Raw genomic sequence first — 18,735 nt, forward strand, 5'->3', positions numbered from 1 at the left:
CTCCAGTTCATATAGCATTGGGCATCAACTTGACGTAAAAACCTAAATGAATTTGACAAATTAAATTCCAATGCACAGAGTAATCTCTCAGGTATAAAATTAACGAGTACACCGTTGACGTGTCAGTAAATGAGTTGCTTGCACTGTTCACTAAGAAATCATTGACCATCGTCCTTCAAGTAATCTTTTTCAATGGCGGGATTTTCCCGTATGTGCTGTAATACAATTTGATATTGAATTTTGGTATGAATTACCTCAAATATGTATTTCAAGTTGATGAACAACATAAAAAAATTTGACAGATTTGGATAACGGCATCGAACTGTGACTTTGACTCAAATGTATCCAATAATTTCAACAAATTTCCAATTTTCGAATTTTTATTTTATTTTTTATTTTTAGAAATGTGTTGAAATTATTGGATACATTTTAGTGAAAGTCACAATTCGATGCTTGGGGATATATATATATATATATATATATATATATATATATATATATATATATATATATATATATATATACTAAACGTGTTTAGTTTGTGTTGTGCAGAACAACGTCACCCTCGATCCGTCCAACACTGACGTGTCGTCGCCATGCAGCTCTGCCTTGTTGACGGCGTAACACCAGATCCACGTGCTCGCCTCTGTTTACACTGCTGCGTGCTGACGTCATATCGAATCCCACCCCGCACGGCGATAGCGCGAGAGAGAGAGCGCGCGCCCAAGAGAGAGAGAGAGAGAGAGAGAGAGCAGGAAGATCTGCAGCGGCCAACAAGAACAACTTGCAGACTCTGGATATACAAACTTCCAGAATCAACGCTCAGTCGTATAATGGAGGATGCAGAGAAAGGTAATTTATTTGCTGAAATGTCTCCGTGACGTGGGACGTGTTGTTACCGGGAGGTCGTTTTGCGTCACATGGCAGCGGGTAGACGAGCGAACGTGCGCAGTGAAGTTGCTCCGTTGAGAACATATGCTAGTTAGGAAACTCAAATAAAGCTTTCATTTCGCGACAACAACGTTGGGACTGGGTGACTGTTTTACAAACACCAATATCGTGTCCATGTCTTCTCAAAAATATCACGGAAGTAGAAATTGAGACACGGCGTGCAATCAGACAATATAAACAGGGAAGTTGTCATTTCCTTTGAAGGAAACCACAATTAAGAAAGAAATACTTTCCTTTCCCCCCCAAACGCTTTGACGAAGTCGAATTGGGATTGGAAGAAGATTTGGGTCCTTGTATTTCAGAATTTAAACTTTACAAGCCGGTTCCACCCGTTGGACCGCTCGGCACGACACGTTGCCTATAAATGTTCCTATTGCACCTTCTGCAGTGTAAACATAGTTTATTCCTGTCAGTCTGTGTAACGTGTTACACCTTCCTTCCCCTGTCCAGCTGTCTGGGTACTCTGGTTCCCTTCATGGCAGCCAGGCTCCATTTTTTAAAAAAGTTTTTCTTTTTCAATTTTCGAAGAAAATTAGACATTTTAAACAACAAAGTTAATTTAAAAAAACACTCTTTTCTTGTAATTTGAAAAAACTGGATATTGTTGTTATTTTTGCAAAGAGGAAAGTGGCCAGAGTTTATCTGTTCACCTCGAGGGGATGCCAGGTAAACAAGACTCGGCCCCGACATTCTCCCACCAGAAATTACATTTCCTGATGTCTGCTCGTTGTACTTATTTCATTTCCCTGAATTGAAAAGTAATGTATTTAGTAATGAAAAGCTCTGCATATTTTCTATATTGACAGATGTGACTTGTTCCCGGTGGGTCACGTGACGCTCTCTGACATCAGACTGAAAAAGGTCTGTTAGTCAGACGGTCTGACGGCCCTGTCAGTCTTTTTGTTATCTCAATGTACTTTTAAGCAGAATATCCCTGTTGCTGTTAGTGACGGGCTGCTTGTCTGTCTGCTGGGCTCGTGACCCGGCTTCCTCTTTGGTATTTTCCCGTGCTTTGCATGTACCTTCTAAGTTTTCTCTTACACGCCATGATTTCCACCACGTGGGTGCAACCGACACACCAGCAGTTCAGGCAGTTCAAGTATCTAAGTTGCTTTTTATGTCCTTGGAAACGCTGATGAATTGTGAACTTATGTAGCAGAAGTAACATTTCGTAATTTTTTGGTTCCTCAAATATGAACAATAGGAACTGTTGAGTTCTGTTTTCTTTATAATCTCACAGTAATGACAACCGTGAACTTCATTGTATTGCTACGCGTTCAGGCAGCACTCTATGGGGGGGGGAGTCAGGAGGTCGGAGGGGGAATCTCGGCACGCTCCGAAAATGTGTTTTTTTCTCTCTGCACTGTTGTTGGATCTCGGCCTGCTCCGTCACCAACGTCTCATCAGTCACGTGTGTCCCTGATCCCAACCTCTCTTATTGACACAACCATCACACATAGGACTAACATAGCACAAGACCCCCCCCCCTCTCCCCTCCCATCGTCCCCCTCGGACCGGATGCCTGGTTCTAGCTGTGGATACTTCTTCTTTTTTTTATCTTTGAAAAGTTACGCTGCAGTAAGAGCTCAGTGCCCTCTGCCATCCCTGCACCAACTGCTGCAATGAAGTTCCTATAACTGTGTCGATGTTCCCTAATTGTGTGTGTGTGTGTGTGTGTGTGTGCGCGCGGTGGTAAACTTGCTCTAATGGAGAATGGATAAACTTACTAAGCATAATGATTGAATACCACACCTCTTTAAACCTGCTTTTGTTTGATCAGTCCACACAGCGTGTAGGTGTCCTCCCACGTTTAGTGTTTCAGGTGGAGAATCACCATCCACTGGGTGAGCTGGGTTAGCAGGTTTTAAAAGGCAGGGTGGGGGGTGTTTGGGGGGCAGTGAGCATATTGGGTTCTCAGCAAAGCAGCTTTCAGGGGAGAGGAGTGTGCTCTCCTCTGATTAGGTTTTAAGTAGATGACCTCTGTGATAAAAAAAAAAAACCCATCTCTTTCTTTGTGTCCCCCCCCTGCGGTCTAATGGATTTTCCAGTAGTTACTTCAGCTCAAGCTTTATTCATTTTTTCTGAAGAATTGAATCCCTCTTTTTTTGGGGAATTTTCTTTAAAATTCTGCCTAATACCTCCGTCCAGGAGTCTACTTATCACACTGTTTTTTTAGCTTCAGAAGAAAGTGCTTCACGTTTTTCTTGATTCAGCGTGTTTCTGGTACTTCCTCCGTACTCGATGGAGGCTCGGGGTCTCGTCTCGATCAGATGTTCCGAAATGAGGAAGTCGGCTTCTTAATCAATCTTGTTTTTCAAACTCAGTTGTCTAATAAGATTGATCATGACTAGTCTCACATTTTTGTCTTATTAGATTCCAGTGAGCACAACTGGATGCTTTCAGCTGTGTGAACAGTCAGAGGAGGTCAGTCACAGACGGCCTCGTGTTCAGCAGACTGGTTGTTTGTATTAGAAATGAATTAATCATCCAGCCCATTTTTAAAGTCCGATTCAACCGTCCTAAATCCCGCTTTGGATCTTTTACATGATTAAATATATATACCATAGCTGCGAGGTTTGCTACCAACTCAAAAGTTAAAAAAGAATCAAACTTACCATGAAAGATAATTAGTTTATGTTGCACTGTAAAGGACAGCAACTACTTACAACTATGAACATATTTCATTTTTTGTTCATGTCAAATAAAACTCACCAGCTATCTCTGGTGTTAAATGTTTAATGAAGGAGGTACTGGTTGTTTGTTTGTTTCAAAAAATGTATTCCAAATTCCATTTTTGTTCACAAAAAAGAACCCGTATAAGTTGACATCTTAAATGATGTAGTGGCCATTTCATTCCTTCCCTCATTTCACTTGATGGAGAATCTTTCAACAAGGTGTTTGGTCAAGCAGAGGACACACCTGTCTGGTTCCTCTGGCCACAGATGTAGAGTCTTCCAACATGGTTCAATAGAGAGAAACTTCACTGTCAAATTGAGCATAGTAACTCTGTTAGTTATCAACCCCAAATAACTGAACCATTTAATTTGCCATTTAGTCTCCGTTTCACTATCTGAATCATTCATTTCTCGGTGATGCACTAGACATGGATGAACTCCGAAGACACCTTTTGAATATGTCTCCACATACAGTTCTGCAGTCCTTGGCTTGCTATGACATAGTTGATATAATATATTCTTCTGTCAAACCTTGTTTTTGAAGAGTGAACCTTACTCAGTTCGATTCGACCCTCTGAGGAATGTGTGTAAATGTGAAGTTCCATGGCGGCCTCCGTGTCAAAGCCACCATCCATTGGTCTCTGGTTCCCCTCTGACTTGGTCACGCCCCTCCCACTGTTTCCCATGATGCGGCCGTCATGTGAACATCGTGGGCCGGGGCCCCTCGTCGGATCGCTGACCGTCTATGTCTCATGATTCTGGTTTTAGGCTAATCATGTGATCGGATAGCAAGGTAATGGATCTCATGCGGTGCTTCATTAACCACTTGAGAATGGTTACAGTCCGCCTGCCGTGGCTTGTTTTTAATGCCATGAACTTTGATGGAATTCTTGTTGATCATGTTGATCGTGTATCTGACATTTTTTTAACAGACGGTCACATGAATACAGTGTTGCTCACGAATACGTTTATTGGCTCTAATCAGAAGGGCGGCAAAGTAGAACTAATGCAGCGCACTGTTAAAGTATCCATCGTAAATTTTACATTATGTTTTCAAATAATAGTTTGTTCATTTGCAAAAACAGTTAAGACATTCCTTTTATGAAGTCAACATACTTACATTTTCCTTTTTTAAAGAGATACAGAACTTTATTTTTTACATATTTAGATATCTGGATTTTCCGAGAAATTGATGACATTTTATGTACCAATTATGGAGTTAAGTGAGAGTCTGATCCAAGGAGGAAAACAGTCGTTTGTTGTAGCAGCTCTCTCCACCCCGCAGAGAGCACTTTTCCTTAAGTACACACACAACACAAAGTGCAGCCCCTGGCGGCCTCTCCCCTCTATTCGCGCTCACTGGCATTACTGCTGCGTGGAACTGGAGCGGCCACCCTGGATTAGCGCTTCGCTGTAATCTGGGACACTGCGGATTATGCTTTTCATCTAATGCCCCCCACTACCACGCGCACGCACGCACACACGCACACACGCACGCGCTTCACGTGACCAGCCGACACTAATGGGACCTCTTTTTATTTCCACCTTGGCGGACGGGCTGGATGATGGAGAGTGAGGGAGGGAATGGACAGAGAGACCCTGATAGTATTGTGTCACGCAGAGTCACTGCACAACGCGCTCCGCCGACGGGGGCTGGCATCCGGAAACGCCACTGATTGCGCAAATGGATTGAGAATTGACCTTTGGGATTATGCTGTAGAGGAAGAGGGTGTGTCTGTGTGTGTATGTGCGTGTGTGTGATACAACAGCTTGAAGGGACAGGTAACTTATTAACAGCAGGGAAGGAGCTGAGGGTTCACGACGCCTCGGTCGGCTGCAGGAGGAAAAACTGAAATCCGGCTTCGCTGTGCTCTCCCTCTGACCATCTGAAAGCCAATACAAAACCTCCCACACACACACACACACACACACACTACCACCACAGAGTCCAGGATGCTGTAAACAAGGACACACACACACAGTCAGCACGCGCCCGGATCACATGCAGACAATCAGCCCTCTGCAGGCTTTGCTTAGGTGGAGGAGGAGGAGGTGGTGGTGGTGTTGGTAGGGAGGTGCTAGTCCCTCCGGCCAACAAACACACTCCAAGCTGTAAACATGGAGTCTCTGGAGGAGTACCACTCTCCGTTTGACTTTGAACAAGGAGTCAACTCCAGCTACCTGTACCTCTCCCCGGCCTGCAGCGACACGCCGCCCAGCTCGCCCGCAGTCCGGACCAGAGGTAATCTCAAGGTGGACGGGGAGAGACCGGGGTGTGTGTGTGTGTGTGTGTGTGTGTGTGTGTGTGTGTGTGTGTGTGTGTGTGTGTGTGTGTGTGTGTGTGTGTGTGTGTGTGTGTGTGTGTGTGTGTGTGTGTGTGTGTGTGTGTGTGTGTGTGTGTGTGTGCGTGCGTGCGTGCGCGTGCGCGTGGGGGTGGGTGGGCTGGACGGAAGGGAAACGGGGCTTCGGTTCACTGGGTGGGAGGAATTGGGGGCGACAAATCTGTTTTTGTTTCTGAGGAGCATCTTTAGCCACTTTTTAGTTGAGCTACATTTTGTCTTGAGAACTTGAACAGAAAGGCTACAATTACCTTTTAGATTTATTTCTAAATGAGAATGTATTTAGCTCTGGCTCTGAATATTTGATGCACAGCTCTGGTGCCAGATGGGTTTTTTAAATCTATCTTGCTTTCACATTAGTCTTTTTTTAGGACAAAGCATCAGGAAAAAAGCTGTTATTCTTTCTTGTATGGAGGAAACCAAATCACTAACTTCACCAATTTCTCTTTCTTGTCATATTTTATTTTGCTAGTTAAGTATTTATCATCTTAATTTTTTTGGGGAGTAGCTTCCAGAATCAAGAAAGTAATTTATTGATTCCATGATACTTGCTGCTTTTGAAAGAAATGAAGAGCAGCTCAGTCCCAATAACTATTAACTATTATGATGACTGTCCTACATTAGTTCACTGCATGAGTGTAGAGCTTTGCCTCAAACCCATAATCACCAAAGAAGAGATTATTCAGTTCCCTCAGCAAGTCAGGCATGCTTTTCTAATTATATCATCATTTAATTGTGTGTGTGTGTGTGTGTGTCTGTGTGTGTGTGTGTGTGTGTGTGCGCGCGCATTCAGAACTTCTCTCCCTCTCTGAGTCTGGTGGTTTTTAGTCTTACTCACATCACCTACTGATGGAAACTCTCCCATAAAGCATCCATCCGCTGCTCAGCTACCTCCAACCCAACATGCACGTGTGTGTGTGTGTGTGTGTGTGTGTGTGTGTGTGTGTGTGTGTGTGTGTACATTGTGTGTGATGCGGTAAAGAGCCTGAGGGCACATGGATGCTTCAGAGGAGTGGGGGTGGTCTCCGAATACTATTTCCACTCACTCCATTTCTGTGAAGCCTGCCGGTATTTCATCCGTAAAAAGATTTACAGGTCTCAAGCTTGACATGTATAGATGTTTTGGATTGAGATGTATCCAAAAACACTTTAAATATTGTTATGTTGTGCACAGTCCTCCACACAGTTGTGATCGGAATACAGCTGTTTTCTTTATGTGATTATATATTGATGCTTTGTGATTTTCGTATTTGTCCTCAAAGAATATCCCGTCTCATTTGTTTTGTGTTGTGACATGAAGGAGAGAGGGTGCCCAAGTCACAATGGATGCAGAGGCTTTTAAGTTAAGCTAATATATTATAAAATAGGTAATAAGCAATACATAATATTTTAGAGAGAGAAAGTTGAGAGTTGTTCGTGTCTTATCTAACTCTCGGGTGGAAAGTAAATAAGCACACCCTGATTCCTAATGTTGAACCTTTCCGTGTCAAATCCACAAGCCGTTGTGTAATCTCAATAAAATGCCCAACAACAACCTGACGAATGCAAAAGGCAATTTTGCAAAAGGCAATGTACAACCCCAACACAAATTATCTTACTAGTACGACAACAGCTTCAGAAGTGATAATAACACAAATTGTATTTGCAGGGATATTTTAATGAAATGCTCTTTCAGATCTATTCTTTGACGTCTCTATCTACAAAGTTCTCTGTATTATTGATGCACTGGTGCTCCTACTGTGTGTGTGTGTGTGTGTGTGTGTGTGTGTGTGTGTGTGTGTGTGTGTGTGTGTGTGTGTGTGTGTGTGTGTGTGTGTGTGTGTGTGTGTGTGTGTGTGTGTGTGTGTGTGTGAGGAAGAAGGTGCGTTGTGTAAAGGTACAGTGGGAATGAAGGTGTTTCCCTCTTGGTTAACACCCATCACTAAACTACCGATGGCTTTCATACATTTTTCAATTTTGCCTCCCAGATTTCCAGCAGCATCCGGACTCGATCCCAGAGGTGGGAGAAGATGCTGCGACGTCCGTGGGACCCTCCCCCGCACCACCCGCCATGACGCAGGAGGAGCAGCAGGAGCTTCAAGAAAAGTTGGTCAAGGTCGGTGGGAGGGATTAAACGGGTCAGAATAGGTGTTTGATGCCATACTACAAATAATCGATACGGGTTGAGAGTTTAAAAATGGTACAATATAAAACACTTTGATGGCCACATTTTGAGTCTGGCACCCAGCAGCTGAGCAGAGCAACAAGATGCTCCTCTGTAGGCCCCTTGTTGCCCTCGTAGCCAAGTTTGGATAGAAAGATTACATTCTACTCCAACTTTACTCTGTTTTAAGCTCTTTAATCGATCTGTAGTTGCACCAACATGTAACCAGACCGGACGTGGTTAACAGTAACATGTGTATTTGACAGATGTTCCACTGTGTGTGTGTGTGTGTGTGTGTGTGTGTGTGTAGGTTGAGGACGAGATCCTGACTCTGTCACAGGTGCTGGCAGCCAAGGAGAAGCAGCTGGCGGACATCAAGAGGAAGCTGGGCATCACACCCCTCAACGAGCTGAAGCAGAACTTCACCAAAACCTGGCAGGAGGTCACCACCTCCACCGCGTGAGTGCCCCGCCCCCCCATCTCAACCAGCCTCTGTTCATGAGATACATTTTCTAGCAGCTTCTTCTTCCTTTGACCTCAAAATCCGCTGCTCGCTGACCTTCTCCTCTGAACAGCGAGGGAATAAGATGTCCGTGTTCTCGACCAGTAACGCGTGGGGCTGATGGGTTCTTATTTTGGGAACCAAGCAGCATTGTGATGCCGCAGGCTTTCTAAAAGGGGAAACGGGACATTTGAGGATCCGTTCCGACCTTGAGGCCTTCGAGTCTTTGAGGTCTCAGTCTCTTTTCATCACCCCCATGTCTCCCTTCTGTCTTTCAGCTACAGGAGGACGTCTGAAACATTGTCTCAGGCAAGTCTGAAGGCCACAGCAGCGTTCTCCAACGTGGGCTCGGCCATCACCCGGAAGCTGGAGGATGTCAGGTGAGTCGGACGGGAGACCGAATGAACGTGAATGATACTTTGTGAGGCACTGAATCTTTAAGAAACACCGTCCTGCGTTTCTGCAAACGACCTGCTGATTCATTCCATAGAGATCTCAAAGTGATAGTTCCACGAGAAAATTGGATAACATCCCACAGTCTGTGGTTTCTCCCGTCTTCCCCTTATTCATAAAGGGGAAATATTATTGTAGCTGTGTCGACTTAAACGTTGGTCAATTTGTCATTTTCAATTTTTAAAAATGGCTTTAAAAACCTGCAACAGACTGCTCTATTTGAGATGTAGCTCAAGAGGACCCCTCCAGTGGAGATCCGAATCGCTCCTCTCTGCTCTCATCCTCCTTCTTCTCTCTGGATTACTGACCTGCAAACTGGTTCATCAGGGCCTCAAAGCAGCCGTGTGCTGACAAGTGGAGCCTCAGCACACGGCTACTCTGGGGGTTGGGTAGTAAAGACGGACCTGACAGGGGTCAAAGGGGATGTGTGTGTGTGTGTGTGTGTGTGTGTGTGTGAGGGGGGTAGATGTGTTTGATGATAAGACCCCCCCCTCCTCCCCTAATACAGAGGATTAGTGCACCCCCACTGTGGTAATACACAATGCATCTTAATGGGATAACGCAGGATTTATGGGATTTGTGCGCTTACAATACTCATCGCTTGAACATATAGTAGAATGAATAAGAGGTTTGTTCTCCATGTGGTGTTTGCACGTGTGCCTGTCTTTCTCTCTTCATTGTACTGCCTGCACGGTGCTAAGATGAACACTAACACCCCCCCCCCCCCCCTCTCTCCTCCGTAATGCTTTCGGACAGCACACGCTCATTGCAGCACTCAGCTAGCATGCCTGCCATGAGGTAAGGTGGGAAGTTTGTGTTGATGTGGGTCTGGTTCCCTCCGAGCTGCACGTGTTGAATAAACTATGACAGAGGAGGTGTTTGGTTTTTTTGAAGTGGACCACCGCTAACCGCTACTGGGAGATATCAGTGGAGGTGCAGCGTTTATTATCTCGCCGGGTCAGACCCCCCGTTTTTATTTTTCGAGCTGTAAGAGGTAAAAGAGGAAAAAGAGCCTTGAGATAAAGGAGCATCTTTGAGGCCAGAAGCGTCATCGGTTAGTTGTCAGTTTGGAGACGCCCACTTTCAGCCGCGAGAAAGCTGCAGCGTGTGCAGCGTTCTGTGCTGCTTTAAGGGATAAGAACCGCCGCGGCCCCTCCAGCAGTTCCTAACCTAGTCAGTCAGTTTGATGAGTTAAAGCTCTGGATGTGTGAGATTAGAGCTGCACTTATTTTCTGGTAATTATCAACTGAAAAATTAATTTAAATAATGAATTGTTTAGTCGCTTAAATGCTTACATTTTGTTTGTTGTTTAAAACATTAAACGTTCATTTTCCTAAAGTGTTCTGACCTTTAGCGAACACCGATATCACACAACACAAGCACACATGTGTGGGGGGTTTGTCGTTGAAAGTCTTCTTAAAGTCGTATGAATCCCAAACAAATGTTATGTTAGGAGGAATATGTTTACAGTTAGCTCCTCTTTTCCTTCATTCTGCAAAAACTCTTTGCACCTTCTCAGTAGAACAGAATAGAAGGGGATCACATTAAAGCCCACGGTGTGTGTGTGCCATTTAACAAAACACAACCTCTGTAAATACAGTCGTATCCTACTCTCACTTCCTTGTCTGCACCTCCACTTCCAAGCGTGTCGGAACAATGCCGGTCTGTGATGTTATTTATTTATGTCTCCTTCTTTCACAGGAATGCTCAAACCTTCAAGTCATTTGAGGAGAAAGTGGAGACGTTGAAGGTAAGCGATCAGGAACTCAGACATGCGCATTATTTTGCAACAGGAATATTGGGTTATAAGACTGGTCACTTTAAATAATTCATTTTAAAATTATTTTTAATAGGATGTTTTGTGTGAAATTTTAATTCCATTGATGTACCCCCCCCCCCCCCCCCCCCCCTTCAGACCAAGATGAGTCCGACCCCGTCCACCGGTGACCCCGGACAGGAGGACAGCGACGACCCCACCGGCGACACTTTGATCCCTCAGCCCGACGGCTCGGCCACCCAGGAGACGCCGACCAACTGAGGCCCTCGTGACCCCCCCCCCCCCTCTCCCTTCCCCCCTCCCTCCCTCCCCACCCTAAACGCTTATGTGCCAGTCCTCCTTTATTTGAAACAAGTGACTCCCCACAGCTAGTGATCTAATTGTCTGCTCAACACGTGCGCTCACTAGTTGACTCGGGTGGTAACTGAAAGCATGGGACAGGGGCAGGAAGGGGGGGGGACACGTGTCCATCGTATATACTTGAGTCTGCTGTGGGAGAATCCCTCCCTGCTGTATGCTTTTCTTTTTCCTCCTCTCGCATTCCTTGTCTCTCCGCTTTGGTCCGACACGCCGAACATGCTGCTGGATCTTTTATCAAACTTCTGTCTCATATTTTTGTTGGAGTGTAGAAATTTGCACAGGTAAAGAAATATTACTAACATGATGATGATGATAGACATGGATTTATACATAAAGTTCTTATATCACCTGTTGTGTCGGCCTACATTTGGGGCCTGACTAGTTTACTATGGGTCACCAGTTTGATTTCCGTTTCCTTTGTGACCGCGAGGCGTCTCAAAATTAAAATAACAAAGTAGTACGACGCTGTGTTCACAATATGAACGGATGGCTTTATTTTGTGTAATGTCGGTACAACACTGTGTATACTTAAACCCACAGCACTGTGCCTCTCAACCACACAATAAACCGAGGCCCATTCTCCCCCATTGTTAAAGAGTCCGTCAGAAATTGATCTCCACGTTCAGACAGTTGCAGAAAAACCGCCAAGATCAGCAGAACGGCGGCAGAGCAAACAAGCAGTGAAGGCTCAGCCTTGACCCGAGGTGAGAGGAATAAATCTCTCTCCCAGAGTCAATATTTAAACTCGTGTTCATTGGTTCTGCCGGGAGCGAACACCTCGTCGCTCCCATTTCTGTCAGCCATCTGAAAAGGGAGGCAAGGCCGTTACTTGTGCACATAATCACAGTGTGAAAGAACAGGGGACGAGTATGACATCATTCTTTTAGCCACGGACGAGTGTGTCTACAATGAATGTGTCCCCCTGTGTGTCCTTTGACCCGGACTGGAGAATCTTAACAACTCTAAAACTTTGACCAGACATTCACGGCCTTCTCAGGAGGTTCATTGCTAAATACCTGCAGAATGAATGACACCGTCCCATCGGCCTCGGCTGTGTTTTGCTAATTAGCATTTAGCAATTAGTATGCTGACCTGCGGGAGTGAGATGGTGAACATTGTAAACATCACATCTGCTGACCATCAGCATGCTATTGTTTTTGCGAGCGTGATAGCGTGCTGACGTTAGCGCTCGGCTCAACGCACCGCTCTACCTAATGCGGCCTCGGCCAGCTTAGAGCGAGAGCTCGGCACTCCCAAATGTCCTGTCCGGACAAGTTTCTGGAGGGATTGAACAACATGATCAACATCGAACTGCTGGATTTACAGTATAAGATCACCATAGTTGCCTAACATGCACAGAGCTACTGAACAAAGCGTACAGAGTCAATTTGAAGACACTCCGAGGGACGACACTCGTCCTGCTCGGGCTGGTTCAAGTCTTCACCTGCTGGTGGACGAGGGGGAACAAAACATGCAGGTGAAATCAGCTCCACCACTTTGCTGCGCTGCACTTGGCCACACTGGCTGTGTATCAGCACACAGGAAGAACCACCGCATACAGGCACGGCGGCGGGGGGGTTCTGGTGTTAACATACATACCATTTCCACCCACCGTGACACAATGTGTAGTTGTGCAATGCCTCATGTCTTCACGTACGCAATGACCTGGTTTACTGAGAGAAGTTAATACTTTTTGTCTCAGACAGGAGGGTTCAACGTGGACACATGCTCAATTCTGTCCTCAATTTGGAACCTTATTCCGAGTTAACCGGTGTGCTGGTTTGGAAATGGCTTGGTTTGTTTGACTGAAAGGTGGGGTTTCCCCAGTGCGACATACTGCTGTGGATTTTACCTTTTTTTTGTATAACACACCAGTGTGTCGAAAACAGGAAACGCATTTAAATTGACTCACAAAAGGATACAAAACACAGCCTTGTTGAACTGCAGTACCTTCTGTGAACACAGGAGGGCAACAGAAGCTACACTGGACTTTTATTTGTCTCCATCCAGACCACACCTGGACCCTGTATCAGAGGGTTTTCTTTAAACTTCTTACTTAGTTATAACCTCGAGATGACCCTTCTGCAACAAAACCTGAGTGTGTCTCCGTGGTGCCAGACGAGCAGTTTTATTTTCTCATTGCATCGTTAATTGCATTGTAATGTCACTTTAACTTGTAAAGACAAGTATGACGCTCATTCATGACGGATTGCATTTAACATTGTTACAACTGTTTCAATGAACTGCATTTGCCAAAATAAAATGAAATAAAGCAACTGAATGCTTTTGAGCTGTAATCCAAATATTTATTTAAACACATATTTGTGAATTGGATCATGAGTCATGTCTCTGTCTTTGATCAATTTATCTTTTTTCATTTTCAACCATTATTTTATCTTCAGTTGTTTTGGTACATATAAATAAAAAAAATATATATATAATAAAATACGGTTTCCGCTGCACCCTCTCCATGCATAATCATATTCATTATAATATATGATAAAACTATTATATTCGGACATCTTTACAACAGTTATAAAACCCGAGACTTACTTTAAATAAAACATCACCAGACACCGTGAAAAGGACCGCGTCAACGTCACGGCGATGGCAACGCAGTAGTTCCGGACTTTCTATTGTAGAGAAGTCAGTTTTTTTTAGTAGTTACTCACCTCTCTGAATAACACACCGACGCCCTCCACAATCTGCTGCCGGTTCATCTCCTGCACTCCACCCAGTCCTCCCCGCTCCTCCGTCCCAGTAGAACCAGTGCAGTAGAAGCTAACGTTACAGTAGTTAACTTAGCGTCTCGAACCCTTAGCATATGACGTTAGCATGTTAGCCGAGCCCTTTACTGTAAAAGCGCGAGTCACATAGCGGACGTCTCACTTTGTGCTGGATAGTTGTTGAACTATGCAGAAGTAAGTTTCAGTACTGCTAAAAGAAACTTCACCCCGAACGTGATGCTTCTTTTGTTTTTTAAATGGACTTTAAAGGCAAACGCGTTTATTTATGTCTATTTCCGGGTTGCCAGCGCGCGGTGGGAAGGCGCGACCTCTAGTGGCTGTTTTATGTGTTGCAACAATAACCAGTAACTACAGCTTTCAAGAAGGTATATATAATATAAATATTCAAAATGTTGGAGAGTAAAAACTAAAAGTATAGCATTTAAATACAAGTCAAAGTAACTCACACATGTACTTATACATAGTATTATTATAAAAGTAACAAAAAATACCTTTGTATTGTCAGGTGTTATGAAATAAAATATTGAATTATTCTTTGAACTCCGGGGAGGTGAGAAAAGCACCGTGACAACGGCTAACAAACAGCTGCCAAAAACCCCTTTATTCAGTTAGAACCAGATGTCTCCAGATTCGTCCAGTTACAAAGATGACTCTGGAGAAGTCTTAACCGTAAACACAGAGTCAAACAACAGCACCAGAAAGCAATTTGTCAGAAAACACCATTTACAACAATAACACAGAGAGATCGGCTAAGAAAGAAACTGGTACAGGGTTAACAGTCAGTGTGTGTTGGTTCTTATTTAAAAAAGACATTAAATAGAATTTATTACATCATACTGTAGAAAAGAATATTAGAGAACGTCATTGTTGCAAGTATATTTGTGACAGATATTGCAAGTTTTGTGAAGTTTATAGACAATAAAGAATCTCTTGTTTGTTATATGATGAAGCAGGCTTTGTTTTAAATGTGCAGAGAGAGAACATTCAGTTCAAACATGGCTTAGTTTGTGTGTAAGATTAGAAGGCAAACAAAAAATGTCTTTGCATCACCCCAAACAGTTCATACACACGTTGATGTAAAGGAATCTTAGGTATCCGAGGGGGATTCGCCTTAATGCAGTGAGTTACAGGAGAGGGTTTATGCCACTTTGACTAAAGACAATAGATCCAAAGCATAGTCCATATGAAATGCTGGCTGTTGCCCCCGGTTACCGGTCCGTGTGCTAACCGAAGCTAACAGATTTACCAGCTTCGTCTTCAGCATTCAGACATGAGCGTGGCATCGATCTTCTCAACTGACTCAGCGCGACAAATATGCTGATTTCTTTTTTTCAATTACCTCCCTCAGAGCCAGAACAGCGTCTTCATGCTAGTCCAAGCAAACTGTCTCAGTGGACACCTTGAATAACTGTATTACCCTAAATTTCTATCTATTAATTTAAAGTTGAATCTCTTTGCAAAGGGCGGGGAGTCATTTGTGGGTTCATCTACAATATCCACACGTAACCAGGGTCATGCAGTTGAACGTTCCTGTTTGTTCCTCTTGGTAGAACAATGACCTTGGTGACCTCCGGCTGGGAGAGGATTCAGTTGTGGTGCAAAAACACATCATTTTCTCAAATGATTCGCTAACCCCAAAACCAGACCCTCCTGTCCCAGCAACAGAAACTCTCTTAATCTGGAGTTTTCAGAAGAAAAATTAAATCTGTATTCTTTTACACGGATACAAACGTCCCCTCCGCGTTGAACCCCCCCAGCGCCCCTCGCAGCAAAGGGAAGCTACCAATTTCATGGCCGGCAACGATTCTGATCAACTGAGGTCACAGCTGGAGTCTGTGCACACGGGCACCTTTTCGACCCCCCTCATCAATTATTCAATGATTCGGACGCAGACGCACACGAAAACAGCTCCCTGTGCTCCTCTAAGACGGAAAACATCTTCTGGGAGCCCGAATGCAGCCCGAAAAAGCAGCTCTACGGTCACTGTGTCTGATGTAACACGCACTTGTGTTTTGCATCACAATCTGTGGGCTCCATCCGATCATGTGATGGGCGGTGACGCTCTGCAAGATGCCCGCGGCGAAGACGACGAAGGACAATGAACTCTGGTGTGAAAAGCAGCACGGGGGATTATCGCCATTCTATGATAACACACTAGTTGATAGTGCGTGAGGTACGACAGCTTGTACATTTAAATGTGCATTAATGGCTGCAGGAATGGCTTGTTCAGGGTGTACGGGGGTGCACACACACACACACACACACACACACACACACAAATGCAGGGTGAGCTTCCACACTCACACTTTGCTCACACACTTTAATGCTACACCGAGCAGATGGGTGATGCCTCAGGAGGTAATGTGAAACACACACTCCATAGTCTAAAGCTGCACACACACACACACACACACACACACACACATGCATTTGTTGCTATCAACTCCTTGGCAGTGCTGTGTGTTTTGGACCAGCCGCCCTGGAGGGATGCAAGCGGCTTCCACCAGCTTTCTCTCTCTCTGTCTCTCTCACATCAGCACAGGACGAGACCTGAAGCCACGGGGACATATGTCGAGTCCCCGATGACATGATCTAACACAGTTGGCTTTCGCAGCTCTTTCACTCATGTGTGTGTGTGTGCGTGCGTGCGTGTGTGTGTGTGCGTGCGTGTTAAAAAAAAGTTTTTTTTTAATGAAAAATAAAACACAGGCGACAAACGTTTGCGGCCGAGATATTTAGCTGCATATTCAAAACGCTCGCTTTATAAATTCTGCTTGATGAAGGATGCGGGCAGACATGAATGTTGCAGTTGCTGGAGAGGTGCATTTAGAAAGGGGGGAGGCCCGTGCCCACCTCCAAACACGAGGTGTCCTCCACCTTTTCAGCACAGAATGATAAATGTCAGAGCACTCCTCCTTCCTCAACCTTCTGCAAAACGAAACTTTCTCTCACAGCGTGTTTAGATATTCATATATTTGAGGTAAATGGCACAGAGTGGAGATGACAACATTTGGGGAGATCACTAGTGAATTTAGCCGTTGCGGTGTATCAATGTGCCAGCGTGCACTTCTCTGCACCTACTGAGCGCCGCATTAAAAAGGCCAAAACATCAGAGGGATGAAAGCTAATCAGCATATTTACCCAAATGTCAAACTTCTCCGTGAGATCTACGATTCAGTTTACAGGCTGGAAACACACATATCAAACGCCGGCAGGGAATCACAGGTGCTTTTGAAAAATTTGTACGTAATTGAAAACTCGACTTCGACTTGAGAATAATACAGAGGCACAAATAGATCACATTTATCTCAGAGTTTCCTTGTTTGCATGCACATGCAGTATTAAAACCCAGTTAGACAGAGCACATTAGTATACACACTAAAATTCCAGTAGGACAGTGGTCCAGTTCTTGAGGTCTCTGTGATTGTAATTCGGTAAAACAGCCAATGGGATGGTCCGGTTTACAGAGAGGGCGGGTCTCTGCGTTGCATAATCAAGTTCAAAGTGAAGGAGCTGTAGCTGAAGTGCTCTTAAAACTTAGTGTTCTGAATAATCACATCACAGGAGTGGTGAGATTCTCATTTATCTACAAGCCCTCGAACAAAAGGGAGAGCAGAGGAGGTGAAAAAAAAAAGAAACATACACACATCGAAATCGTTTACAAGTTACAGCAAAGAGTAGAAAAGTCACTCTTAGACTTTCTAGAAGCGCAGCCAAAAGGGGCCTCTGAACGCAGCTCGCGGGACGTTTCTTTGTATCACAAATCTTTGAGTTGTAGGTGCAGAAAGCGGAGCTCATACCGGCCGGCGCCAGAGACATTCCTCCGCTCAGAGGTTCTAGACACAACGCGGCAACTGAGGTCCACCGTGGGAGCACCTCGCTCATCAAGGCACATTCAGGACTCCTTTTTGTCCCACAAAGATTACCCCAACCGGGGGGGAAGGGGGCGGGCGAATCCACCCCCTCCCCCAAAAAACCCATCTGCCTTTAGAGTGTTTGCAGAATCCATTTCATCCACCGTCCTGCTCCTCTCCTTAATGAAGGAATGAAGGATGCAGGGTGGTTGCCACGGCAACTTGGCTCGGTGGGATGGGTACACTTTAAAGACACACTGCTACTTGATCCATTCTTAGGGGTCACGCGAGGTCACGTTCGACTACTCGGGTGTCCTCCACTTTGCTCACAGTCCATGTCCTCTTCCGAGCACAATGTAAAATAAAATGGAATCATATTTGCAGTCACTGACTCCACTGAGGGCCACCTGCTGTCGCACCACTGTTAAGTGGTCAGAAGTATTCCTGCACACAGGGGGGGGTCCGTGTGGGGGCAGATTACAGCCCCCGCTGGCATCTGCTCACAAGAATCGGGTGGCAAGTTAATCTGCGACCACCGAGCTGAGGCAGAACGTCCGAGGCTGACGGCGCAAATAGAAAAAAATAGAAAATAGAAATGAGTTTTATTTTATTATTTAAAAGTTATACGCTGCTAATGCTTAAATGTACTGTACTGCATCTTAATCGGTGTGTATTGTACCATGTAAGGACCTTTATAAGGTGTAATAAGTGAGAGCCTCTCGTCACAAACAAGTCTTGTCACGTATTTAATATTGATCTCAGTAAGGATCCGGTACATAAACCAAGAATAAGAATAAATCTGTCAACAGACAATACTGGAGTGCACTGGACAATAACGTGAGCGGTTATGTGTGTGTGTGCGTGTGTGAGGTTGTGTATACGGTATATTGAGGCGCCGTCGTAACTCACAGAACAACAGTCTTGTTTTGTTCAC

The 18,735-nt window shown here is 44.7% G+C and overlaps 1 protein-coding gene across 4 annotated transcripts; it reads left to right on the top strand.

Annotated features, from left to right (window-relative positions):
• Positions 1–690: 690 nt before the first annotated feature.
• Positions 691–13,481, top strand: tpd52 (tumor protein D52). 4 transcript variants are annotated; one of them, XM_040188997.2, is made up of 7 exons: positions 691–852; positions 7,933–8,060; positions 8,419–8,567; positions 8,889–8,990; positions 9,820–9,861; positions 10,765–10,813; positions 10,979–13,481. In XM_040188997.2, exons 1-7 carry the CDS (start codon positions 834–836, stop codon positions 11,099–11,101), a joined length of 612 nt encoding a protein of 203 aa, XP_040044931.1. In that variant the 5' UTR covers positions 691–833; the 3' UTR covers positions 11,102–13,481. The 4 variants fall into 4 exon arrangements, with proteins under 4 accessions (XP_040044931.1, XP_077937522.1, XP_040044929.1 ...); XM_040188995.2 differs by lacking the exon at positions 691–852 and adding an exon at positions 5,125–5,868; XM_078081396.1 differs by lacking the exon at positions 9,820–9,861.
• The last annotated feature ends 5,254 nt before the right edge of the window (positions 13,482–18,735 follow it).

Source organism: Gasterosteus aculeatus, chromosome 10 (assembly GCF_964276395.1).
Source record: "Gasterosteus aculeatus chromosome 10, fGasAcu3.hap1.1, whole genome shotgun sequence".
NCBI lineage: Eukaryota > Metazoa > Chordata > Actinopteri > Perciformes > Gasterosteidae > Gasterosteus > Gasterosteus aculeatus.